This window comes from Balaenoptera ricei, chromosome 13, assembly GCF_028023285.1.
Source record: "Balaenoptera ricei isolate mBalRic1 chromosome 13, mBalRic1.hap2, whole genome shotgun sequence".
In the NCBI taxonomy this organism is placed as follows: Eukaryota; Metazoa; Chordata; class Mammalia; order Artiodactyla; family Balaenopteridae; genus Balaenoptera; species Balaenoptera ricei.
In genome coordinates this window covers 87,818,817-87,845,077 of record NC_082651.1, presented here as the reverse complement: position 1 = coordinate 87,845,077, position 26,261 = coordinate 87,818,817, and the positions used below count along the sequence as shown (strand labels likewise).

The 26,261-nt window shown below is 58.4% G+C and overlaps 1 protein-coding gene across 1 annotated transcript; it reads right to left on the bottom strand.

Moving 5' to 3' along the window:
- On the bottom strand, positions 1-24,764 carry SDC1 (syndecan 1). Its single transcript, XM_059942151.1, has 5 exons — positions 24,395-24,764; positions 4,423-4,504; positions 2,954-3,474; positions 2,218-2,353; positions 1-2,080 (listed from the first exon to the last, which is right to left on the bottom strand). Exons 1-5 carry the CDS (start codon positions 24,458-24,460, stop codon positions 1,911-1,913), a joined length of 975 nt encoding a protein of 324 aa, XP_059798134.1. The 5' UTR covers positions 24,461-24,764; the 3' UTR covers positions 1-1,910.
- Positions 24,765-26,261: the final 1,497 nt, after the last annotated feature.

Sequence of the window (26,261 nt, the reverse complement as noted above, 5' to 3'; positions counted from 1 at the left end):
CCGAATGACAAGTACCGTTTATTAGCTACATGAATGGGCCCAGCCATGGGTTGAGCGCCGTCCCATGGACCAGCAGAGATGAGCACGGTCACAGCCCCTTCTCCACCCCGGAGTCGTGTCCAGTCATACACTCTGGTAGAAAGTCTCTGTATGGAACACAGGGCACAAGTTCCCTTCGTTGGGCAGGGCATCTCTCCAAATCACAGACGGTCCCCTCTCGGAGCGGCCAACAGAGTAGCTGGAACGTTGTCAAATTAAATAAGCAACCACAGGAGTTCCCAGGAGCCAGGGCTGGGGGTCTCTGGTCCCAGCAAAGGTGTCTGAGAGGCAGGCCTTGGCTCCAGGCCTCCATGGGACACGTGGCCTCGGATCAAACTGGACTGGGGCTGACACAGCTTCGTCACCATTTAGGAGACTGTCCTTCGAACTTGGCAACGCGGAAATTTACATCAGGCCTTGTATGACCTTGAATGAACCTACCAATCTCCAGAATAATTTCAGCAAAGACAAAAAACAAAAAAACAAACAAACCAGAGGGACTCTGGCCCCAGAATCCCTCCCCACGGGAAAGATGAAGGCACAGAGCTTTTAGCCAAGTTTCCCAATATCATTGGCGTTTAGAGAAAAGGCTGGTCACGGCCACAAGACCAGCACAGAAAGAAGCAAAGGCAGTAGAGTTCACATGACTACTTTATATTAAAGTTTATTACATCTGGAAAATCTACTGTACAGGGAAAAACCCATTGGATTAAGCAGAGTTTTGCCAAAAGCAAAAGACTATCAACTCTTTGGAATATTCCTGATTCCAGCCCGGAGTCGGGCCACAGGAGCTAATCAAAGTGAACCTGGTCCTTCGTGGGGCAGCTCAGTGGCAGGTAGGGCCAAGATCCCTCTCGTCACCTTCCAGGAGAAAGTGTCCCCCAGAGATGGCATCAAAGGAAGGGCTTGGTCCTCTCTCCTCGATCCCCAAGCCTGAGGCTCCAGGATTCAATTCTCACACAGGCTTCCCAGCATGCCAGCCACTTGGGCCATGGCCCTGGCCCCGAGTTCATGGACACAGGCATGACTGCTCAAAGAGGTGACCACCCACGGCAGCCGGGATGGGCCAGCCCACCAACAGGGCCACCCAACAGACATTCCATACCCTGTTGCACACGTGAGCGACAAACTCAAGAGACAACACACGAACTAAGCCTATATGTTGGCTTCTGGATTTGGTTCTCCTAGTCAAAAAAAAAAAAAAAAAAAAAAGTCTTCTTAACCCTGATGCTATCTCCTGACCATAGATTAGGGAAGCAGGATGGGGGATAACCAAATCAACTTACTTAACTTACCTCTGAAGTAACAAAGTCTACTGGGCTATAAACAAAGAAACTAGAGGAAACATGTGCAAAAACAATTTGACATCTAAATTAGACCTCTCCACAAAACAAAGTGAATTCCGACAGAGCCCTGACCTCCTGTCCCCACCACTCAGCGGGACACACCCCCAGCCAGGCCCGCTGGTCTCTACCATTAAGTGCTACAGACATGTCAGCCCTCCCACAGCATCTTCCAGCCATCCGGGTCCCGGGCAGCGGGGTCCCCTTCTCTCCAGAGCTGGGCCTGGGGACGGGCTGCTCCGGTTTGGAGAAACTGAGTCAGCGTGGTGGGCTGCCAGGTGCCGGCTGTGATGGAAAGGTCAGTCATATGCAAGAAAGCCCTTGTGCCCGAGTCTCCAGGCAGAAGTCAGAGAAGCGGAGACGAGCCCTCTCCCCGGCACGTCCAGGACTCCGCGGGAAGGGAGCCGCCGGCGGGGCTGGGTGCGCCAGGAAGGTGGCGTGGTGGAGGAGCGCAGGGTCTGCAGTTCTTCACAGAAAAGGCAAGTGGGGGCCTAGCGAGTGGCAGGGGGAGGGGGAGGCATCCCCCCATCAGGCGTAGAACTCCTCCTGCTTGCTGGGCTTCTGGTAGGCCCCGCCATTGGCTTGTTTCGGCTCCTCCAAGGAGTAGCTGCCCTCGTCCTTCTTCTTCATCCGGTACAGCATGAAACCCACCAGGCACACAGCAAAGATGAGTCCCACGAGGCCTCCGGCAATGACCCCTGGGGCGGGCGGGGAGGACAGAGCTGAGCTCGGCTGCTCCTTGGGCTGAGTGGCGGCCCCGCCAGGGCTAAAGACAGCCCCCCACCCCCAGAGCAGCAGTTTGTCCCCCATCCTACCCACCAGAGAGAAAACTCACCTCCCAGCACTTCCTTCCTGTCCAGGAGGCCCTGCGAGGCTCCCGTGGCCCCGGGATCCCCTGGGGGCCCATTCCGCTGGCCAGGTTCCACAGTGGCCCCGGCTGAGTTCTCCGCGGACACGTCAAAGGTGAAGTCCTAGGGGAGGGCAGGTATGGGATCAGGTTTGGGCGACCACAGCTAAAGCTGCATCCAGGTCCACTTCCAGCTTCCCTGGTCACCTCTGCCACCAGCTCAGACACACCCAAACCCAGGTCCCTCTTGCCACATCACACTGGACCCTGCTGGACTGTGGCAAAGGTATCCCATCAAGTGATATAAAGCCCACGTTTTTATGTGAAAATAAATAGGCTCATTTTAGTGTAAAGTGTAACATTACCATGATGCTATAAGACGAAAAATAAGACCTGGTAGAACTTTCACACTCGCCGCAGAGGCGTACATTTTAGGAAGCCCTCTCTTCGGGGATCTTGAAGGGCCCTTTTGCACTGGTCTCGTACTTAGTCTGTCCCGCCCTGGGCTCAGCCCTGGGGGCAGGGGAGGATGGGACCTCAGGACCCTGCCTTCACTGTGGGATTACGACGTGCTCACAGGGTGTAGGGGGTTGGCCGTGCCAGGTGTCCAGGCCAGTGCCCCCCACCCAATGCACTGTGCCCCACCAGGCACTAAGGGCCACCCTACCCACTGGCTACCCAACGTCCCAGGAAATGCAGAGGACGACAGCGGGCCGACACCCACCTGCTCCTCAGAGTCCTCCCCTCCTGGGAGCTGGGTGGAGGCTTCATCCTCAGCAGCCTTCTCAGTGGCAGAAGAACCTCCATCCTCCACGCTGGGAGCCTGAGGCTCGGGCTGACTGTGACCTGTGGGAGCTGAGGTCTCGTGGTGGTCAGGCTGCACGTCCCTGTGGGGATGGGAGGTGGCAGGCCCCTGGGCCGTGGTGGCTCTGGCTGTTGATGCCCGGTGGGTGGTTGGGTGCAGCGTGGTCTCACTGGGTGGGTGGGTGGCCTCCTTCTCCTGGGCGGTGAGGCCAGGTTCCACCTCTGCCAGGAGCACCACCCCTCCCTCCTCACGCTGTTCTCCAGTCGGCAGGATGGAGGTGGAGGTGGAGGTGGCGGAGGTGGAGGTGGAGGAGGTGGAGGTGGAGGTGGCGGTGGTGTCCGGGCGGCTGGGCTCTGGAGCCGTGGGCATGGCCGTCAGGAGCCCCTTGTCCTTCCAGGTGGAGGGGGTCTGCTGTGACAAGGTGATATCTGGCAGAGCACCTGCAGGACCAGAAGCAAAGCGTGCGAGCTGAGGGAGGCCCCTGAACATCAAGACCAGCCAAGCTCAGGCCATGAGGAAGGCCTGGCCAAGGACCCGAGGCTCTGACTTCCAGGCCAGCACAGCAAACCCCTCCTCCCGTGAGAAGCTGTGTTTCCTGGGGTAGAGCTGGCTAAGGCGAAACTCAACTTTGGAAAATGAACTAGGAAAGCTGCCCTTTTCTGCTGCACGTGCCTGGGGACAGCCTGGTCTCTGGAGCCATCTGGGAAGGGATCTTTCCTGCGACCGCCGAAGCCCGCTCCCTGGGTGGGGGCATCCTTAGGGGCCTGAACGCCATATCCCCGTACACACACCTCTCTGGCCCCCTCCCTGATCCACCTGCCCTCTCCCCAGCCTCCCAAGTACAGAGGCCTGTGTCTTACGTCCTAGCTCCCGGGCCCCTGCCTAGGCCACTTTCCCCAGGGATGACCATAGCCCTCTTCTGAGGTCTAGTTCAAGAGCACCTCCTCAGAGAGCCTCCCTGACCACCTCTAGGCTCAAGGATTTCATTCCCCCAGGGAAAGGGGAAATAGGGAAGATAAAGAAACATTTATACCCCACTAGGCTCTGCGCAGCCTAACAGCTCCCAACAACCTTATGAAGTCAAGATGTTATTCCCATTGTACAGATGAGGAAATAGAGGCTTGGAGAAGTCAAATCACCTTCCAAAGATTGCCCAGTGAGTTAAAAAGGAAAACACGAGCCCAAGTCTGTTTGCAGCAGGCAGCCCCCAGGACCTCGTGGAATCCACACCCTTCCCACCTCAACCCACACATGTTTTCTCCTTGCAGCAGGGTGCCCATTCTCTTCCTTAGCCTCACCCTTCTGGCCCAGCTATGGGCGCTGTCTGACCGCCACCCCCAGCCCACGGCCTGCTGCCGTCTTGGGGTGGAGCCCTCATGCCCACTCACCTGCTCCCGAGCCAGAGAAGTTGTCAGAGTCATCTCCAGAGCCATCCTGATCTTCGGGGGGCACATTTATAGCCACAGTTTGCTGGAAAATGATCAGAAAAGAATATGAGTGGAGCTTTGGCTGGGGCCCTGCTATTCTGGGGTCCCCATCCTAGGTAGCTGAGTAAATCATGCACCCCCCCTGCTCCCCAAACACACACACCACTACACACAGCACAGGAAGGAAGCCCTCGTGTGTGGCTCTGGAACCCTCGGTTCCGGGCTGCCCCTTGGTTCCCTGCCAACACACACACACCCCCTAGAAGCTCAGTCTGCTCAGGGCGCCCCACACCTCTCAGAGGAGCAGACAGACAACACCACTGGTGGGAACAGAGACTGTGGCCCCCCTGGGACCAAAGCCCACCCTACACTGAGAATCAGGTCCTGGGGGCCACTGACCAGGGAGCTTCAGGGTCCAAGAGTGGGGCTTTCAAGGGCACCCCGGAACAACATCACAACCACCTGGCTCCAGGAAGGCCACCTCCAGGCACGCTGAGCACCAGGGTGCGGGGACGCCGAGGGCCCCATGGCAGGGAGGGGCAGGGATGAGCGCAGGGTGAGTTGCCTGTGCTGAGGCAGGCCTGGCCACGATGCTCCTTCCCACACTCAGCCTGTTTTCTCATCCACTGGAAAAACTGGGTCCAGACCCACTTGGGGAAGGAAGGACAGGACATCCATCAGCCTGGGGATAGATGAGGCTGATCTAGAAGGGACCCTGCACTAAGGAGGCAAATGGTCTGTGAGCCTGGGATGGGCCCTGTGTGCAAAGAGCCGCCCCAGGGATGCTGCCTGCCTGGCCGAGCCTAAGAGGCTGCAGGTGCCAGACTGCAAACATATACCCAGGCCCTGAAGCAGGGGCTGTGCCAGCAGGGCCAGGCAGTGGGACCAGGCGGAGGTAGCACACACCACACACAGCCGAGCTGGCCTGCGCGGAAACCCGGCGGCTGGGGGGACCACCCCCACCCCTAACACTGGCTCCAGGACAGCAGATGGGGAAGGGAGGACCCAGCAGCCAGGTGGTGGGAAGAGTAGCCCTAAGTACCCTGTTCAGCAACAAGACTTTGACCCAAATGACCCCGTGCTGCAGTCCCAATGTCAAGGGCCAGAACAAAGAACGAATGAAGAAGCAGGACAGCATAGTTCAGAGCACATGGGCTCCGCAAGGCCCCCTGACCTCTGCCACTTACTAGCTGAATGGCCCTGAGGACATCATTAAACCTCTTACGGCCTCAGTCTTCCCATCTGTAAAATGGGGACGGCAGTAATATCTACATCCCAGGACTGTTGCAGAAGTTTAATGAGGTTATGCATGAAAAGAACCTAACAGAGCCTGGTTCGCAGTAAGGGTCCCACCAACAGTGGTGGCTGCTCTAAGCTGGGGAAGCAAGAGCCACTCAGCCTGGGGAAGAGGATTCTGGGGCCTGTCTAGGAAGAGGGGGAGTGGAGGTTGGTAGGGTTTCAGGAGAAGAGGGGGCAGAAGGGAGCCAATTCATGGGTAGCTCTGTGCAGACTTGTCAGAGGGCAGGCCCCGCCCAAGGCTGGGCTCCAGGGAATGGGCCTCCTCAGCCCGAGAGGCCTTGCCAGGTCCTGGCCACGGGCCACGGGGCCTCCCTCTTGAGTGGAGCAGAGCAGGGAGGGACAGGCAAGACCTTTGGTCTCCTGAGGCAGAGCTGGATCAGGTGGAGGCTCCACCCAAGGGCCCAGGTCAGAGGGAAGCTTCAGAAACGTGTAGAAACCGTGAGGCTTGAAATACCACTGGGCTTCCTTTGAAAGTACAAAACGCACACTGTACCTCCTCCCCTCTCCACCGCCCCCCCGCCCCGCAAGAGAAAAGTTTTGGCCGCAGCAGGGCCTGTATGAGCTGCCACGGCCCATCCACCATGCACAGTCACAGCCCCTGGCCTCCAGCTGCGCCTCAGGCCACATCCTGTCTGTACTGTCCCCAGGTGGCACTTCAAACACCTGTCCTGCCTCCACGGAGCTTCGATCGAAGCTGACCCTCGCCTCCCCAAAGCCTACCCCCTCCAGTAACAAAGAACACCGTCCCCCAGGCAGGCGCAGAGTGGGTACCCGCACCCTAACATACCCCCGCCCCAGGCCCCGGCAGATGCTCCCAACAGGGCAGCTTGAGGGGGACAAGCATTCAGGGGACACGCCCCACCCACACTCACCAAGACCCCCCTTCACTTCGCCCAACACCCTCGCAGCTCTGGAGGAGACCCTAGGCGGCAGTGCTCCAATTCCCAGCCTTGGGCAGAAAGCTGGACCTGGAGCAGGGGGCCAGGGCCGCAGCCATATCAGCCTTGGCTGCACACTGTGAAGCAGAAGCCAGGGTCCCCGGGCCCAGGCCCTGTTTCACAGACGGGGGCACTGAGGCCTGCAGAGAACACAATGCACCAGGACCCCGTCCACCCTGGAGGCACCGCCCAAGATGCAGGCAAAACCAGGGAGGCCCAGCCTCTCACCTACACAGAGAGGCCCCAACAGGTTAGCAGTTTCCCGAGAGAAGGGCTTCTCTCAGGACTAGATAAGACTTTGGATCTGCCCAGGCCCTAGAAACCATTTGTTCCCTCACCTTATCGCAGTCTTGTTTATACAACAAGCTCTTAAGCAAACACCTTCTCCCCTGAAACCAGCTCCCAGGCCTCAGGGCAGCCTCTCCCCTTTGGGGCTGGGTCTCCACCAAGGGGAGAGGCTGTAGTGATCTCCCAGACCTCCAGCTTGAACCTCCAGTGGCAGCCTCAGCTCCCTGGGGAGGAAGTTCGCAGAAACTGCTGAGGTTGAACTTGGATCACCAGGTGCCAGCTGACTCTGGAGTTTGGGGTGAGACTTCCGGTTTCACCAGCAGGCCTGCTGTGCTGCGAGCCTGTGGTCAGCTGCCTCCAAAGCCCCATATGGGGCTCTCCTCGGCATGGCCTCTGACACTGTTCTGAGACCACACGGCCACAACTCAGGGATGCCAGGGGTGGGTTGGCCCAGTTTGGAACCCACTTCAAACAGCCTGGGAAGACAAAGGCGAGCCAGCTGTGCCTTTAATGGGGCCCTTTAACCTCTGTAAGGCCCAGGAAAATCAGTTTTTTGTACAACAAATCAAAAGCCGTATGAGAAGGTCTAGATGTTCACACCTTTGGTCTGCTCAAGGCAAAGGCCAATTTGGTCCTTCCCACACGCAGCACAGACCCTGGAAGCCCAGGGCCTGAAAGGCCAAAGCCAAATGGTCCCAAATTGTTTCTAGGGCCTGGGCAGATCCAAAGTCTTATCTAGTCCTGAGAGAAGCCCTTCTCTCGGGAAACTGCTAACCTGTTGGGGCCTCTCTGTGTAGGTGAGAGGCTGGGTCTCCCCGGTTTTGCCGGCATCTTTCGCTCAGGTCGGGGGGCAGACACGTGGAGCCTGGGGGACAAGGAACACGAGAGGAACGGCCAGCCCATCTCATCTCAGCCACACTGGTCTCCGGGCCACACCTGGGGCGGCGTGAGGAGGACACCCCGAGAGAGGACCTGGGGTCAGGGGTCTGGCGGAGCAGGAAAGGGAGTGTGAAAGGAGGGAGGCCTTCTCTGACACTGGAAACATTTTCCATCCCTTTCCTACCATTATCCTTTGATTTGAGGCAGGCAGGGCTGAGATCAGCATCTCCCGGAGATAAGGGCGAGGGTCTTGCCAATGGTCACCGGGCAGTGAAGTATCTGCAGACTTGCAGGCAGTGTTTGCTCCCTTCACCTGCCATTTCTCTCCCTCCCCTGCCCCGAAGGACCACCTTCCCTGATGGTCCAGCTGTTTTAAGGGAAACTTGCCTAAATCTCCTCAATGCACTGCAGGCCCCAGGAGCCATGGGATGAGCATGTCATCCTCAACAAGTAAGAGTTCCTGGGCTTCCCTGGTGGCGCGGTGGTTAAGAATCCGCCTGCCAATGCAGGGGACACGGGTTCGAGCCCTGGTCCGGGAAGATCTCACATGCCGCGGAGCAACTAAGCCCATGCGCCACAACTACTGAGCCTGTGCTCTAGAGCCCGCGAGCCACAACTACTGAAGCCCGTGCGCCTAGAGCCCGTGCTCTACAATGAGAAGCCACCCACGCACCACAACGAAGGGTGGTCCCCACTCAGCGCAACTCGAGAAAGGCCCGCACACAGCAACGAAGACCCAATGAAGCCCAAAATAAATAAATAAAATAAATAAATTTTTTAAAAAGGCAAACCATTAAAAAAAAAAAAAAAAAAGAGTTCCTGACCCCTGCCAGCAGCTGAGACCAAGATGCCAGCCCAGCTTCAGAGGTGGAGAGAGGATGGCATGGACAAGCAGGGTCAGGGCTACTAGGGGCTAAGGGCCTCCATCACCAGGTTGTCAGCCATTCCCAAGAGCATGTTGGGAGTCTGTGGGCAGAGGGCTGGCAGAGAAAGCTTCAAGAAGGCAGCCTCAAGCCCACTCCTGCCATCGCTCACCCCACACTGGCCATAGGAGGGCCACCTCCATCTGAGCAGACCTCTGCCCAGGCTGGCCCAGGAGGCCTGGGGCTGTGTTGCAGCATCCCTCCAAGACACCTTGGGCATAAGCATGAAAGTTCCCTGGGAGGGTCACAAGTCAGGATACCAAGTGGGCGTCTCAGAGATGTTCAGGTGAAGGGCTTCTAACTCCAGGCTGACTGAAGAGGTTGCCTGTCTGACCCCTGACCCCAGCACCCCATCAACCCGCAGCCGTCAGATCCAAAGACCTGTGGTTTCCAACCCACACCCTGAGTCACTAATGTGTTACCCACTGCTTGATCTAAGTGATGGATAAACACAAATCCTTTAAAAAGCATTACTGAAGGGACTTCCCTGGTGGCGAAGTGGTTAACAGTCCGCGCTTCCAATGCAGGGGGGCCTGGGTTCGATCTCTGGTCAGGGAACTAGATCCCACATGCATGTCGCAACTAACAGTTCACATGCCACAACTAAGGAGACCACCTGCCGCAACTAAGACCCGGCACAACCAAATAAATAAATTAAAAAAAAAGAAAAAAGCATTACTGAGGTCACATGCCAAAAGTACAATATCACGCAAGGTCCTTTGATAGCAAAGAGAGTCTTCAACTTCAAAACTCAGGGGACCATCATCCAGGGGTTTTGGGGAGAAGAGAGGGTAAGAAATGGTCTCGTCTTGGCCTTGGTGAGCTCCCAGGTATAGCCCCCACTCCAGGATGCTTCTGGAAGGGCGAGCTGCACAGGCTGGGGTACAGAGGGTCACCCCACTGGGGACGCTAGGGCCGGCAGATGAAGCCTCCAGCCAGACCCCGGAGAGGTTAGGACAACGTTCAGCCCTGAGTCACAACTTCGGTGACGCTGGGGCCTCACTGATGTGGCAGCCTCTGCAGCAAAGTGGGAAAGGGAGGTTTAGGTATCTGTTGGTTGTGAGGCTTGGGTGTGGCGACAGAAGCCCTGGCTGCCGTGGTGGGAGCTCAGTCACTGAATCCACAAGGATAAAGAGCTGCCCCTTGTCACAGTGCCCAGGTCACAGCCTTTCCCAAGCGGCCAGCCTTGGTGCCCGCGCTGGGGCTGAAGACAGCGGGTGGAGGGTAGGGGCCCAAGTTGTTCCATGAGCCCAGGCTGAGGAGTCTAAAGGCAGGTGGGCAGCACAATCACACCAGGATAAACACTCCTCGTTCCCATCCCACCAAAATCCCACCCAACAGCAGGCATTCTCGGGAGGCTTAAATGAGATTCATGGTTTTTTAAAATCTTTTTTACCCCCCTCGGTTTCCTGGTCAGATGTATGGATCTAAGGGAAAAGAGCTGATTCCCCCAACCCCACACAACTCTCGGGGGCTGAGGTGTCTGGGCTACAGAACCTCAGCCTTTGCCCCTGACCTGTGTATCAAGATGCCAAACTGGCCAAGGTGACATTCACACCATCACCTGCCTCCAGGCCAGGGGCTCTCTTCTTTGGGGTCCCTAAGCATCACCAGGAGACTGTTGGAGATGAAGTCTTCCAAGCTCCATCCCTGAGGCTGATTCAGTGGGTTTGGGGCAAAGGCCTAGGACTCTGCACGCTGCAAGCTCCAGCTCCTGTAGGTGGTCTGCGGACTGCACGTGGAGAACGACAGTCTGGACAGGAGAAGGCCTCACCCAGAGTGGCCTGGGGGCTGGGGGAGGCGAGACCCCACCCCCAGCCCCACTCAGGTCCAGTGTTCAAAGAAGAGGTACCAAGTAGCCCCGAAAACAAGTCCTAGGGACAAAGTGATCCGAGAAAGTTCTAGAACATTCTCTCTACATTTCTGATACATCCATTCTCTATAGTCAGTACACCGTAGTGCCTACCCGGTCTGAGGAAGAGGCCTCGCCGCAGAGCTGGGAGAACCCCTCAATTCCCAGTAGTGCTAGAAACAGGAAACAAAGAAAAGCAACACTCGTCTGTCCTGAAGCTGAGCTGAGCCTCCATCCTGCCTGCCCGGGGCTGAGCAGGACCTCCTTGATTCTCCGGGCAACTCTCATCCCGTCAGCTGGCCTGATGCAGTGACCAGGCTGAAACCAACAGGAGCCGCGCAGAGCCGCTGATGCCCTCTCTCGGGGGTGGGAGTCGGGGGGGGGGGGGCACCACCAACGAGGCCAAGGAGCTGAGAGGGGATGGGGAGATGCAGAGCCTCGGTGCCATCGTCCCGGGGTGCCTGCCCGCCTAGGGGTGGCGGGGGAAGAGAATGTTACAAATACCCAGCCCCCTCCCGTGGCCCACCAAACGCCCTGGTGCCTGGCAGCAGTGGGGTTTGTGACTCTGCCTTCCCTCATCGGAGGGATCATTTGCACTCCCTCCCTCAGCCCTTGCTAACACGGCCTAAGCACGGACCTGAGGGGCCAAGCAGGCCAAAGCATCTTGGATCAAGGGTCTCTGGGAAAGGACCAGAGCTAAGGATGCCGGGGGAAGAGAGTCCTGACCAGGGAGGGCCACCCCAGGCGGAGGTCCTGCTCTACTGTTCCCTTGCTGGGGGACCTGGGCAGCTCTCTGCCTCTCACTGGACCTGGTTCCCGCCTGGACGACACAAGAGGCTTGGCTGAAGAGCCTAAACCCTCTCAGCGTTCTGACAGGCTAGGCTGGGCCCTGCGGCCCCAATTCCTTACCAGTGAGGCCAGAGTGGCGTGGGGGTGATAAACTGGCCACAGATGGTCATGGCGGGGTGGGTGGCAGGGCAGGACCGCAGCCCAGGGCCCAGGAAGACGCTGGGCTCCCCCTAGCCCAGGAGATGACGGAGAAATCACTTCCTCTCTGAACGCTGCTTTCCTCACTTGGGAGCTGCCAGGGAGGCCTGCCGAGGCCACTGAGGAGGCCCGGATCTCCTGGCTTTGGCCTCAAGACCCTGAAATCTTCCCCCTACCCCCTCTACTTCCGGGAGGGAGGGGCCCCACCGTTGCCTCGGGGCAGCACCAGCATTTCCTGGCCTGACAGGCATGGTGATTTATCAGCTCACCAAGAACCAAGTCAGGCTGGGACCTGCAGAGGGGTGATGGGTACAGCTCAAGGCGGGAGGGGCCCGGGAACAGACAGGCAGGGAAGAAGGGGCTTCTTCTGCCCTCGCCCTGAGAACGTGCATCGGTGAGGGCACCCACAGGGGCCCCTGAAGAGGAGCACCTTTCAGGGGACCTCCTGGGCATGCACCCTTCCCCCCATACACACACACACACACACACACACACACACACACACACACACACACACACGACCCAACCTCAGCTGTTCCCACCCTGCCCCTAGGAGACAGACTTCACTGCTCTGGGGGATTCCAGGGCAGGGCCGGGGTGCAGGGCGCCATCCACACTTGGCTTAAAGACCCTTTGCAGTAGCATTTCCCAGGGCACTGCACGTCAAGGTTTTCACAAGGGAAACCCGAGGTCAAGGTCATAGAGCCTTTCTCCCTTGGAGTATCCCAGGGGTCAGGCTTGTGTTGAAGGAGGGGTGATCCTGGCAGCCAGCTCCAGCCCCGATGCCCAAGCCAGGTCAGAGCTGCCACCAGCACCCCCGTACCCACCCCTCCGGAGAGCTGGCGCCTGCCTCACTGCCCGCGTGCCGAGGCTCGTCTTAGAACAGGCCCAGCTGAGGGCTGGGTATGAGGCCAGGAGCTGGAAGACCAGTTCCTCTGCTTTTCCCCACCTGCCAGAACCTGGGCCAGGCAGGGTAGGATTCCACTTGGGCACTGAGCAAGGCCGCCTGGCCCGGCCCAGCCAGCCTCTGTGCCCAGCACTGTCCTGGGAGCCAGACAAGGGCTGGCCAGGGGAGAGTGACCAGACCTGGTACTGGAAAACCTGGGCTCTATTTCCAACTTACTGGATGACCTTGAAGAGACCTTGCCTCAGGGTGCCCTTCTGCACGACAGGGGCTTGGCCAAGAGGTCGAAAGGGGGGTCCGAGTCCCAAGTCTGTGGGTGGGGACTCACGGCCCGCCCGGGAAGGGCAGCCAACCACCAACATGGCACTCAGCAGGGGGAGGACCCGCAGTGGCAAGTGGGGGGAGGGGTACTTGATCACAGTGACTCGGAGTCACCACTCTCCGCTTCCCAAGGGCATGATGGCCTAGGCAGGATGCTGGAGATGTCCCACATCAAAGTGACTCTGGAGATGGCAACTGTCAACCCTCGGGGACAGAATGAGCAGCCTAGGCCCCCAGAGCCTCTTCCCCCCCACCCCCGCCCTGGCTGTCCCAACGAGACAGCTAAGGCCAGAAGCTCATGGCAGGATCCCCCAGTCGGACCCCACGAGGGCCCCTGGAGCTGCTCTCTAGCTGATTAATCCCCAAACTCCTCCTGGCTTGGGGGCCTGACACGTCTGGCATAGGGGCTTCTAGAGATATCCTCCCCCTGCTCTGGCTAAATAAAGTGTCTTCAAGTTTCAAGGAGGCAGAAACTTGCAGCTTTTGACACACCTGCAGCCGCTGGTCAGGGCTCCAGCTGTGTGTATGCGGAGGGAGGGGAGCACTTTATCCTCCAGATCTCCCCAGCAGTGTCCGTGAAGTTACAGAGCATCCCTTTTAAGATGAAAATGACTCTGGGAGGGCTAAGGGGTGCTAGTCACTGACACCAGAGCAGAAACTAGCTCTACGGGGGAAGGGAAGCTCCGGAACTGGGGCACTGGGGATAGGCAGGGGCTTTGGAAGATGGGAAAGGATTGCAAAAAGGAGGCTGAAAGATGCCAAGAGCAAATTTTTTAACCTGTGTCAGAATGTGGCTGCCAGCCAACCCCATACCCAAGAAAGAACGACGAAATTCCCTTTGCTCCTGCTTAAGCCACAGGTGTACATGGCTTCTCCTCCCACGTCCAGAAGAATAATGGGCTAGTCTGGGAACCTGCCTCTGGGATAAAGTACGATTCAGACCAAGTAGGCACTGAGGCTGCTGGAGCCCAGACAAAGACAAAGGAAGGTCAGAGTGTCCTTGAAGGGGTCCAGCGGCAGAGCAGAGCTGGTACTTTCCGGCCTGAGTGATGGAAGGCAGAATTTCCCGTGAAGGCCAGGTCTGAATAGGCTGGGCCTGTTCCCCAGATTACTGGTGGGACCCCCACCAATAAGAAGCAAAGCAGCCTGGGCCCCTTCACTGTCAGCCTGCCCTCCTCCAGTGGCTTCCTGATGGCTAGAAGGTTCGCACAGCTTCAAATGTCCGGCACTGAGTTCCCAGGCCCTGGCAGCCTCTGCACACAGTAGGTGCTAAGGCAGTTAAAAGGAGGACTGTGGATGCAGCCCCAGTCTTATGAACTCAGAGAAACCCCAGAAAGGGGAAGAAGCCCTAACATCTGCCCAGGGCTCAGGACAGTCATGGGGCAGAAGTAAGAACCCAAGGATCTGACCTGGGCTGGGGGGGGGGGGGGGGGGTCACTTGAAAAATAGAAATATTGGAATTAGGTCTTGGGGGGAAAAATAGTAATCACGGCTAATATGTCTTGAGTACTATGTGCCAGGTACTAGTCTAGGCACTTTACCTGAACGAATTCATTTACACCTCATGATAACCTTAGATTCTAGTACCAAACCCACCTTACAGATGAGAAAATTGAGGCAAAGGGGATGAGTCATCTGTCCCAGGGCACACAGCCACTGAAGTGCTTAGAGAGGGGGTCTGGGGCCAGGAAGTCTTGCTCCAGCAGGCATGCAGTTAGCCACTCCATCACAGGGAGGACTGCGGGCTCTCTGACCCTCAGGGAGAAAACAGCCATCATTTCCACTGGAGGCGGCACAGGAGAAAGTGTAGAAGGAAGGAGGACCCTGGGGTGGGGGTGGGGCCCTCGAGGTGGGGCCCTCCCCCTCCACCCTGCAGCCTAGCCCCGCTCCCACTCCAGGGCACCCCTCAGTCTGCAGTTCTGGGCACAGGCCATGGGTCCCCCACAGCCAGGGGGCCCTGCTCAGCTGGCCTGAGACCCCCCTCAGGTGCCCCGGCATCTGGCTTCACCGGGCCTCTTCCCACTTTTTACCAGCCTAGCCCACACCTCCTCGGGGCAGGAGCCGGCCCCTGGCAAAGGCTCAGGCAGAGGCGAGCAAAGTCTGGCCTGACAGAGAAGGCTCATATTTCTGAGAAGGGGCAAAAGCCGTGTTTGTAGGTCCTGCTACATCAGCACCCTGGGGTAAGACCAGCTGGCCATTCACACTGAGTGACGACTACACAGGTCAGGTCAGGCTGTGCCCCTCCCCCCAGTCACAGCCACGGGGGGCTCTCCCCAGGGGACTCCCTAAGCAGCGTCAGCCCCAAAGCTCTCCCAGACTTGCTCCTCTGAGCCCAGACAAGGAAGAGGCTCCCAATCACACCACACAGGTTATTCCACAGGATCTCTTCAAAAGCCCTCCGAAGCAGGACGTAAAAAATCCCATTTTACGTGTAAAGAAACTGAAGCTTCGAGGCAGGTGACGAAACCTGCCCAGGATGCTCCGGGGAGGAAGCGGTGGAGCCTGGTAATGACGTGGGTCGCCCAGACTCCACGTCCTGTGCGCTTCCGGCCTCCGCACAACACCTCTCTCTGCGCCAGCCCCAGGTGGGACTAACCAAAGCAGACTGACCGGCCAGTTCTGGGTCCCACCTCGCCTGCCCAGGCCCAAGGTTTCAGGACCCCAGACGGGGCCCCAAATCCACTCCACAGGCAGGCAGACTCAGACATTCAGGCTCCGGCTGCCGCCACTACCCTGGGAGGAGAGCTGGACCAGGGCATCCACTGGACGCCCAGCCCCTAGATGAGGCTCTGGAAGGATGATCTTGTTCCACAGAGGGGTGGAAGGGAGAGGGGGTTAGGTTGGGGGCTTTCTGCTATTCACACGATTCCCAGAACCCAGGTGGCCTCAGCCACTCCTTCAGAGTCACCATGAAGACCTCAGGGCCGACTTCCTGGCCTGAGCCCTCCCGGAACTTTACAACAACCAGGCCTGCCCCAGGGAAACTCTGCCCTATGCTCACCCTCCGACCCCTGTCCCCTGCTCCCCAGTGCCCGTGGGGGGCAGGGAAGAGAGGCAGGGGCAGCACCCGAGGATCTCAGCTCAGCCCCAGCGGGCCCATTCTCCCAGCCCGCAGGCCCTGGCCAGCCTGGAGGTCGTGCTGCCCAGGCCCTCCCCCCACGGCATCCTGGAGGAGTGTGGTCACCAGGGACAGCAGTATGGCCCCCAGCGGTTTTCTCCGGGAGAAGCTGGAGTGACCTCAGCCTCTACTATAGTCTCAGAGGTTCCTGAAACACCCTGCGAGCCCAAACTTGACCACATGTCCATCCGGGACACTCCCCAGAGATGGGACTCCAAGGCCCTGGACAGTGTTGTGGGCAGCAGGGATGTTGAGAAGCTACTAGAAAGAAGAGGCAATGCACTCTGTGCCCCTGCCACGGGACTGACACAGTCAAGTCCCCAAACAGGTCAGACGCGGCCAGGGCATCAGACGTGACGTGGAAACAGCAGTGCAAGTCCTCAGGTCCTCCTGAGGCCTCCTGGGGCCCAGCACGTGCTAGGAGCTGGGGTGGACGAGCCACCTCGGCCCTCCAGAAGTTCCCCTCCACCTCCCCACGCCCCACCCACCCTGGGCCAGGCCCCAGAACCCCATCTCCTAAGCCTGCTGGGGGGCAGAAGGCACCCAATGAGGCCCAGCATGGCCACAGGAAGCCTCAGGTAGCCCAAGCGGGAAAGGTTGTGAATTCAACGTTCCGTGGTGGGACAAGTCTCTGCACTGCTCCGGAGACGAAGGGAGCCCAAGAGGGGCCCCAGAGCAGCATTGGCAGTCTCCGCCACTCCCGCTGCCTCCATCGGGGGGCCCCCTGCCCTAACACAGAAAATGCCCTGCCTTACGGCCTGAGTTCCTGATTTGAGGGGCTCTGGGATGAACCCTTTCTCAGGCTGAATGACCGTTGGTGGTCACTGCCCCCCTGGCCTGTCTGCACAGACCGACCCTGCTGTCTGGTCCCAGTGACGGCCACCCTCTCTTACACGCGGCCCCGGACCAGGCGCGGACCCCTCCCCACCTGCTCAGGGCTGTGCACACGGCAGGCAGCCAGCCAGGCTCTGGGCTTTAGATCTGGTCAAGCCAGGTAGGCTTCCCAACCCCCCGCGCTTGCGGCAGAACTCTCCTGAGGCAGCAGGAGCAGAGGCAGGCCCCACCCAGACGCCACCAGCCCTGTGACACAGCCACAGTCACCAACATCCAAATGCGTGACCTCGCCTCTGCCTCTCAGCCGCACTCCCATTTCACACGCGGACTCACTGAGCCCAAGAGAGGCCCGTGCCCAGAGTCACTCGGCAGTAAAAAGGGTCGGGCTGGAAGCCAGGCCCCCGAGCCCTAGTCTTGCCTCACACACAGTGCGCTCAGGGGCAAGCTGGTTGGATGAGTCTCAGGGGAGGATCTGTGGGCCTGGCACCATGACTCAGCCGAGGAGTGGAGCCATAAGCACGCCTGCCCGCCCAACTGCCACAACCTGCCCGCTGCGGCTTCCGTTCCTGAGGATGAGCGGACCTGGGGCAGGTGGCCAGGAGGCCTGGGCGTGTGCAGAGAACACCACCCGGCCCTCACCCCCAGCCTGACCTTGCCCAGGGGCCTCCATCCACCTCTGGTTCCCACACTGAGCCCTAAGTCCACCCCTTCCAAGAGCAGCCTGCCGCGACTTCCACCCCACAGATGAGCCCTCGGGCAGGCAGTGCCCCCTCGAGTCCCCAGAGGAATAATGTTGGAGGGTTCTGAGCCCCCGCTGGGTCCCCCCAGGGCCACGTTCACCCTCCCCAGGACAAGGTCTCTTTGCAACCACATGGCTGTTAGAGCTGAAGCAGATAAGAGGGGCCCCCTGAGTGCACAGGGGAACTGAGACGCAGAGGGGCACGGACCTGCCCAAGTCATACCATGGAGAATTAAACTGAGACTAGGCGGGACAGGGGTCCTGGCCACCCTTGTCTGTAGGAATAACTTCCGCACTCTTCTAAAGCCAGGGATAGAGGAAGAGCTGCAGTTAAAAAGGGAGGGAGGGAGGAAGACAGCTTCCTGGTTTCTGAGGAGGAAGTTGCAGACAGGTGGTGACCAGGTTTCCCCAAATCTCAGAGTGCAGCCTAACCTGCGGGGAAGCCCAGTGGGGAAATCGACGGGCCAGGCAGAGCCCAGCCATAGCTGCAACCCATGCAGCGTGCACGCGCACGCACGGCCTCTCGTGGGGCTGCAACCCTCAGGTGAGTCACTGGGCAGAGGAGTTTCTTCCCAGGGCTGAAGGCCAGAGGAAGAGCAGCCTCTCCATATAATTAGGCAGCACCACAGAGCCATAAACGCGGGAGAGAGACCCTCAAGCCTTCCCCCTCCTGATCCGACGGCCCCGAGCCCCACGACTTGCCCAGTGCCTCCACAGCCTTGAGGCCCTGCCAGACCCCCTGGCTCCCCAAACCCACAACGGCATGACAGGCAGCAGGACCCTTTCCAGAAAAAGCTTAGCCCACCCTGGCCCGTGCCACCCCTCCTCTGCACCACTCCCCCGCAGGGGACCAAGCCCCAGGGAGCTGACCAGGTGCCCCTGCCTTGGACCTGGAAATGCAAGGGACTTCCTAGGGCTGACTCCCCACCCAATGTCAGCATCCCAAGGACAGGCAGAGGTGGTAACACCACACAGATAAAGCCAGCGCTTCTGGGGGGGCAGTGGAGGGGGCTCCCCACGTCCACCTGGAGCTGGAAGTTGCATAGTTGCTGAAGTGACCCCGAGCGCAGGGTCGTGCCTCTGTGGGTGAGGGGATGCCCACACGCCTGCCCTCTCTCCGCACTGCCGGGGCACTCATGGCCGCTCAGAGGGAGGTTCCAGAATGCACGCCCAACCTCTGCCAGAACAGCTGAGAGGGAAATGACACCGCACTGAATCTGTTCCAGGGTGCAGGATCCTGGCACCAAAAGCCCTCTTTCCACAGACTCTGTTAATCCCCTTCCCTCTCTCTAGACACACTTACACAGGCCCTCAAGGGGGGGCTTTCAACCCAAGACTCCAAAATTCGTTGCTGAAAAGAAGGAGGAAATCAGGAAATCGTTTGTTCTGTAAAAATCCCAGGGTTCCAGGACTAGAACTCATTTAATGACAATTCCTCATGGCTGCTCTTGCAGCGGTGGCGGGACCTGGCATTGAAGGGGCCGGGAGGTGAGCCCAGTACAGGAGCCACGAGTCCTGGGTTCTGGTCGCCCCACTGGGGCCACGGTGCCCAGCTTCGAGGCTTAAAAAAAGATCTACTAATTCCACAAATGTCTCCCCAGTGTCCATGATGAAAGTCAGTGCAGGCTGGTTGTTGCCCTGGGGACAAGCACAAGGGCAAACCTTGCTGGTTTCAGCCAGTCTCCTATGCCGGGTTCATGGGGGAGACTTGCCAGTCCTTCAATTTCTTCACGCCATACACATATGCACACACGTATGTACAAATCCTGGTTCTCCCACGTCGGCCCCTTGTAGGGGCTCACCTCTGCAGGCCTCATCCACAAAATGGGGACAATGACATACATGGTAAAGGTTTGGGGTAAATATGAAATAGTGATGCAGGAAAAGCATCGAGCACCCAATAGCAGGCACTCAGTTAAAGGTGATCCTGGACTTCCCTGGTGGCGCAGTGGTTGAGAATCTGCCTGCCGATGCAGGGGACACGGGTTCGGCCCTGGTCTGGGAAGATCCCACATGCCGCGGAGCAACTAGGTCCGTGAGCCACAACTACTGAGCCTGCGCGTCTGGAGCCCGTGCTCCTCAACAAGAGAGGCCGCCGATAGTGAGAGGCCCGCGCGCCGCGATGAAGAGTGGCCCCCGCTTGCCGCAACTGGAGAAAGCCCTCGCACAGAGACGAAGACCCAACACAGCCAAAATTAAATAAATAAATAAATAAATAAATAAATAAATAAAAAGTCAGACCTAGGCTTTAAAGTGTCTTTAAAAAAAAAAAAAAAGGTGATCCTAATTCTATCGACAGCTAACATTCCTCTGGCGTTTTCATTAGCAAACACTTTCACACCTTCATTATGAAATGAATACGCAAATAAGAATGACAAGGAGAACAGGTATGATGTTCTCTTTACACAGGACATCAAGACTTGGCTGTGAAGTGACTCGCCTGAGACTACGTGGTAAATTAGTGGTGGAGCAGAGACCCAATACCAGGGCTCTACCTCACCCAAAGCTGTTTCTGGCCTGCCAAACAGTATGGGTACACTGCCACCCAAATAAAACACAGTGTGAAAACTAGAGACAGGGCCCAAGCTAAGAATGAGAGCCCTTCGCAGTGGTTGAGAATCCATCTGCCAATGCAGGGGACACGGGTTCGAGCCCTGGTCCGGGAAGATCCCACATGCCGTGGAGCAACTAAGCCCGTGCGCCACAACTACTGAGCCTGCGCTCTAAAGTCCACGAGCCACAACTACTGAGCCCACATACCACAACTACGAAGCCTGCGTGCCTAGTGCCCGTGTTCCGCAACAAGAGAAACCACTGCAATGAGAAGCCCGTGCACCACAACGAAGAGTAGCCCCCGCTCGCCACAACTAGAGAAAGCCCGCGCGCAGCAACGAAGACCCAACGTGGCCAAAAATAAATTAATTAATTAAATAAATTAAGGAAAAAAAAAAAAGGAATGAGGGCCCTTGCCAACCAGCATTTAGACGGAGTTAGCCTTACTGGGTCCAGGCTACCCATGACTGGCAAGTCATTTACAACTTCAGCCAGGTGGAAGAACTTGGAACATGGGGTCATCATCAGGTGCTTACTCCAGAGGTCACTGACATCTGTTCCCCTAGGGAGCCCATAAGCACCTCCCTTGACAGCCTCTTTGTTATTCTAGGTACTATCAGGACACCACAGAGGTCATTGCTCACAGGTGAGACCCTTACTCAGCGCTGAAAACTCTTGTCTTAGAAATAATTCTAACAAATCTGACTTGTTTCTTAGTACAGCTGGAGAAAAGTGCCAGTTAGAACTGAACTGAAAAGCCGCTTGCTATACTTAGGCCCACAAATGTCACTTTTGGCTGCTATCAGACAGGGATGGAAGGGGAAAAAGAGCAAACCAGAATTCCAAGTGCACCAACAGAAGGGCACCAGGCCCAGGGGGAAAGTGCTCTTCACAGCTCAGTAAACCCGGGAGACAAACGGCATAACCTAACATGGTGACAGCTATGAGGACCCTGGCATCCAGAGATTAAACTATGCTTAGTACTCTTTTGTTAATAAAGGAAGGGAAATAAATATTTCAGAGTCCCGCCCAAAGTAAGAATATTTTTGAGGGTAATAAGGATTCTTAGCTTCCTGAAAAAAACTGGATACCAAGGATACCTCATTCTCAAGAGACTTCAGAATCCAAAATTCTGCGGCAATAAAAAAAGATTCCTCTATAAACTACTCCAAAATTCAAGCTTTTCATTAATTCTTTCCAGGCTCCTCTCCCTCCCTTCCTTATCCCTCTCCCCACCAATCTGGGTTAATGAGGTTTTATTGGAACCCACTATGAGCCACAGGTAGAGACTTAAACCAGCCCCACCCTCCCTGTGGAGCTCAAGCCAGGAGTGACATCACCTCCAGAAGGCTCTGAGCCCAGGCGGAGGAAGTTAATGCCTCCCCCAGCCCCACCCACTCCGCCAGGCCGTCGGGAAATGTCTCTACTAGCCCCCATAATTAAGGCAAAAAGGGATTTTCTGCCTTTCAAGAAAGAGAAGAGAGAAAGAGAGGAAACAGCAAATAACTTTCCAGAACAAGCAATTTTTCTTGCATGGCAAAAACAAAAGACCATGGGAATCTCACACACACACAACCACACGGAAACTTCTTTAGACAAACCTGTTCTCGTCTCTTGGGAGTGGTTTTGAGCAACCTCCTGCCCTAGCAGCCTTCCCTTGTCCAAAGTCAGGCGCCGAGGATCATACCCTACCTCACTGATCCCCAGGGGATTCTGACCTGCTTCCCACTGGGGCCAAAGTGAACCCTGGGAGAAGCCAGATCTCTGCAACCAGTGGACACCTTCTCCTATTTCAGCAAATCCCACTGCCTTATTTCTTTTAGGAAGAGAGTAGAAGAGGGCTCTGGGAAGGTATTTTATGCCCCCACTTTGAACCAAATATAGACAGCCACTGTAAAAGGGAGAGGACAGGGCTGGGAAAGAGAAAACAAACTACACTTAATAAACAAACAAACAAACAAAAACCTAAGTTCTGAGCCAGTGTCTGACCCCAAAGCTTAGTGCTTTCAGGCTCAGCTCAACCACCCCCTCCAGGAAGCCCTCCCACCACTGCAGCTCTAAAGAGCCTCCCTCCCTTCCTCGTTTCCCCCTTGAAACTCAACTGCCCTGCCTTTCCATAATGTATCACATTTTCTAGGGTAGAAAAAAAAATGCAGCATCTGCTCCTTCCCAGCACACAGAAAAAGTCCGGGAAACGTGGCCCACAGAGAATCTCTAATCCCATCTGCCTCCCCGTGTTAAAAGGCGCTCTGGGATCCCCGCTCAGGAATGCCAGCCTCACCTAAGGCAAGCAAAGGAACCACCACCAGCACTCCTGATTCTGGCTGGAAATAGGTGGAGCACTGCTGAGGCCTCATCTTGTGCCTGGAGAGAGTGGGGCAGCCAGGAAAGGCCAGGTGGGCCAGGGAGGTAAGCCAAACACCTTCACCCTCTTCTCCAGAGTACTAACTATTGGTTCAAGGTGCAGTCTGAATCCCACAGAAGCCATGCTCTTCAAGAGTGAAGGAGAAGCCAGATGCCAACTTCTTGGACCTAGAAGCCAGGAGTGCTATGGAGACCCAGCTCAGAAATCCTGTCCTTCCCCACGGCTCCCCCAGATAGGGCACCCCACATGAACACTCCAACTCATCAGCAGTTCAAGCGGCATTAGGGACCCTTTCCTGGACTCCAAAATGTTTCCAAGCATAACAGTCACCTGGGAAGCAAGGAGGGCACTTCACATATCAGCCTGAAAAGCACCTCACCTGAGCCAGACCCTGCAAAATACCGCAAGGCTCTCAATAACTGGGAGCTACTATTATTATGGAGGGACCCGCTTTCAGAGGGTTGGCGTTGCTGAGGGACTTGTCCAGATAATACATTATAAGTGGAGGACCGGAGTACCCACTCCCGGCAGCCGCTCCTTCCCCTCCTCCCACGTGCCTCCTTTTGCCAGAGCTAGGGAAGTCGAGCCGTCCAGATGTGGTGGCCAGAGACTGCCACTTCCGGCACGGGAAGAGCCCCTCGGTCCGCACCTCCCCTCTCCATCCCGGGGGATGGCCGACCCGGCCCGCGGGGAGGACCCCGGGACTCTAGCAATGGGTGTGGGGACTCGGGGGTGGACATGACCACCCGGCGGCCAGGGGTGACACCTGGCGGCAGCCCAGGTCCCAGCCCATATTAGGGACGGCGCTGCGGGGCGGTTCCCAGGAAAGGGTTACAGGGGCCGAGAACAAAGCGCCCCCTTTGGGGAAGGCGGGCCAGCGGACTGCGGCTGAGGCGGGAGATCACTTTCTGGGGACCCTCGGGATGCTCTTTGTCGGCCAGGTCTCTCTTCAGAGGGGACTCACCCCTCGCCAAAGGTGGATGCTGGAGTCCTACCCAAAGGCCTCCCCCCCAGCCTCGGGCTCCACATTTGTCCCCCTTTTCCTCCAGCTCCACTGGGCGGGCCAAGGGACCCGCCTTCCCTCGGCGCGGCTCCAGCACAAAGCCAGGCCGGGGGAGGGGAAGAGCCATTCGCGGGTCCACTCTCAGGGAAGCAGCCCGCGCGCCGCGGCGGTGCCCAGCGCCGGCTCGCGTCCCTCCCCGGGCAGCACAACTTCAGCAGCCCAGAAGTTGGGTTCTTGCGGGTCTCTAGCATTCCGGGGCCAACTTCCCGGAACCTCCCTCTACCAGCTCGGCCCGGCTCCTCTCGGGCAGCCAACGGACAGCCAAGGACCCCGCCTCCGCCCGCCCGCCCGCCCCAGTCCCCCTCGCAGCCCTGGCTGGGGCTCCTTAGCGAACACGCCCGCCTGCTCCCGCGCCGACACCGCTGCGCCCAAACTTGCCTCCGCCCGAGGGGCCAGGAGCCGGGGCTCGGCGAGTCTGGTTTGAATTAGGGTCCGCGGACGGGGCGTAGTTGCCGCGATCACCGCATCCTCCCGGGTCACGGGCGGGGGAGCCGGCCGCCGCGGCGCCCGGGGTGACCGGGTGGGAGCCGGCGACCCCAGGCGCCGCCGCAGGCTGGCGGGCTCCTTCGCCTGTGGAACCGTTTTACCTAATTGAGCTCGGAACCCCGGCGCAGGTTCCGCTCCACTGGGCGCCGCGGGCCCCGGGTCCCCGCCCCGAGCGGCGGCACCCGTGCGGCGCCCCCCGACGGCGGAGGTAATTGGGGCGGGAGCCCTGATTTCGGGGCTCCGGGTACCGGGGCCCGCCGGGCTAGCGCGGGAAGAAGGCAAGTCCCCGCTTCCCCTCCCCCTCCACGTGCAGCCGCCGACATCGGCGGCTCTGCCAACCCCGGCTTCCCGCCGCCTCCCAGCCCGGCCCCGGGCCGCACTCACCAGGAGGGCCGGCTGCAGGCGCAGCGCCAGCGCGCAGAGCCAGAGCCAGAGCGCCGGGCGCCTCATGCTGCCCGGACCGGCGGCTGGAGCGCGGCGAGCTGCGCGGGTCAGGGCTGCGCTGCGCTGCCCGGACTGCACGGGGCTCCGGGTCGGCTCCGAGGGTTGCGCTGCGCGCAGCTCCTTCGAGCGATGTCCAGCGCGCGGCTGGCTGTCCTAGGTGAGGGCTGCGGGATCCGCCGGCTGCAATCCTTTCTACGGCTGGATTCCTCCCCGCTCAGCTCGGCTCCCGCCTGCACCTCTCCCGCCGAGCTCCGCCTTATAATAAAGCCGTAGGCCCTTAGCCGTTGCAAAAACTAGCCCTCCACCCCCAGCTCTCCAGGTCCTGGGGCCAGCCCCAGTCCCCACCCCCTAGGACCCCGCCCCCTGAGTGGCCCGGCCCCTCAGGAGCGCCCCGCCCCCGGCCCGCGGTGCGTGGGCAGAGCCTCGCCTACCTCCAGAGCCACCTTCCCAGCTGGCCGCGGTTCCGGCGTTGCAGCTCAGCAGCTCCAAGGTTCCCGGGTGGTGGGGGCCGAGTGCACTCCTTTGCGCCCCGGCCCAGGGTATTGAGGCTCTGCCCGGGAGAGTGGCGGGAGGGGCGGCAGTTGGTTGTCGACTGTGGGCGACGGTCTGCAGCGCCCTCTGGGAGTGGACACCGAGCGCCCTCCAGGTGCGTGGGACTCCCAGATCCGGTCAGGAACACTTCGAGGCTGTGCGGGGCCCCGAGGTGATGGGGCCTTAAACGGATGGACCCTTCCCTGGCTGCGGATGGGGCTGTCAGCGCCCCCCATCCCTCCCCCCAGCACAGGTTCCCACATGCGCTCGCTTTCTGCCAGTATTGGGAACGCGGGGCCTTACTTTAAACAGCTGGACACGCTCAGGAGGGGCTGTTAAAAAATAAAAAATTTAAGAATCTCCGGTCACCTCCGCCTGCCGAGGCGGGGTGGGGAATTAAGAAAGGACTTTTCGGTGTCTCTATAGAAAGCAGTGCCCTCTCTCTTCATCCTCCGAGCTAAAAGGAAAAATAAACGGCTTTGTGTCCAGGTGATCTCTGGCCTGCAGGTCTGAGAAGCACCACTGAGGTTCCTGCTCCTTCTTGATTCCCGGAGAGGCCCCAGACCTCAGTCTTTCCATCACCAATCTGGAACCTCTGTGCAAAAAGACTATGGAAGACCTGCGGGTGTAGTGCAAAAGGCCCCGAAAGAAAGGGGGTGGGGGGAGACTTCCCTGGCGGTCCAGTGGTTAAGACTCCATGCTTCCACTGCAGGGAAAGAAAAGGGGAAGAACCGGCGGAGCCCTGCCGGCAATCTGGTAGGCGGGAGAGATGGTGCCAAATGACCTTGGACCTGGAGACCAAAGATGGCGTCTTCCCCATCCGCCCTCCCCAGGCAGAGGACAAGGCCCGCCCGGTTGGCCGGAACTAGGAACCAAAAAGCCTCCTGAGGCGTCTTGGCCTCTTGGGCAGTCTCCCGTGTTTCTCTTTAAACGGATTAAACGTTCCTGGGTTTTGCAAGCAGGGACAATTTGCTGCGGGCCCCTGGATTCTTCTCCACCCACCCTGCAGGTTTGCGGTGAGCTAAGCAACTTCCTACGTCCCCATCTTATCAGCTCCTCCATCAGGCCACTAAAAAGTGATGCCCCACCCCACCCCCAAACAGCACTCAGCCCTGGTTTTGCCTCTGCTCCTGTATACTTGTTTGACTTCAGGCAGCTCTCCCTTCCAGGGTCTCAGTGTCCCCGGATCTGTCTATGAGGGACGACAGATCCTCATCCAGGTTCTTGAGGCCTGATGCAGGGTCTCTTAGTGCCTCGGTTTCAAGGATCGTCCAAC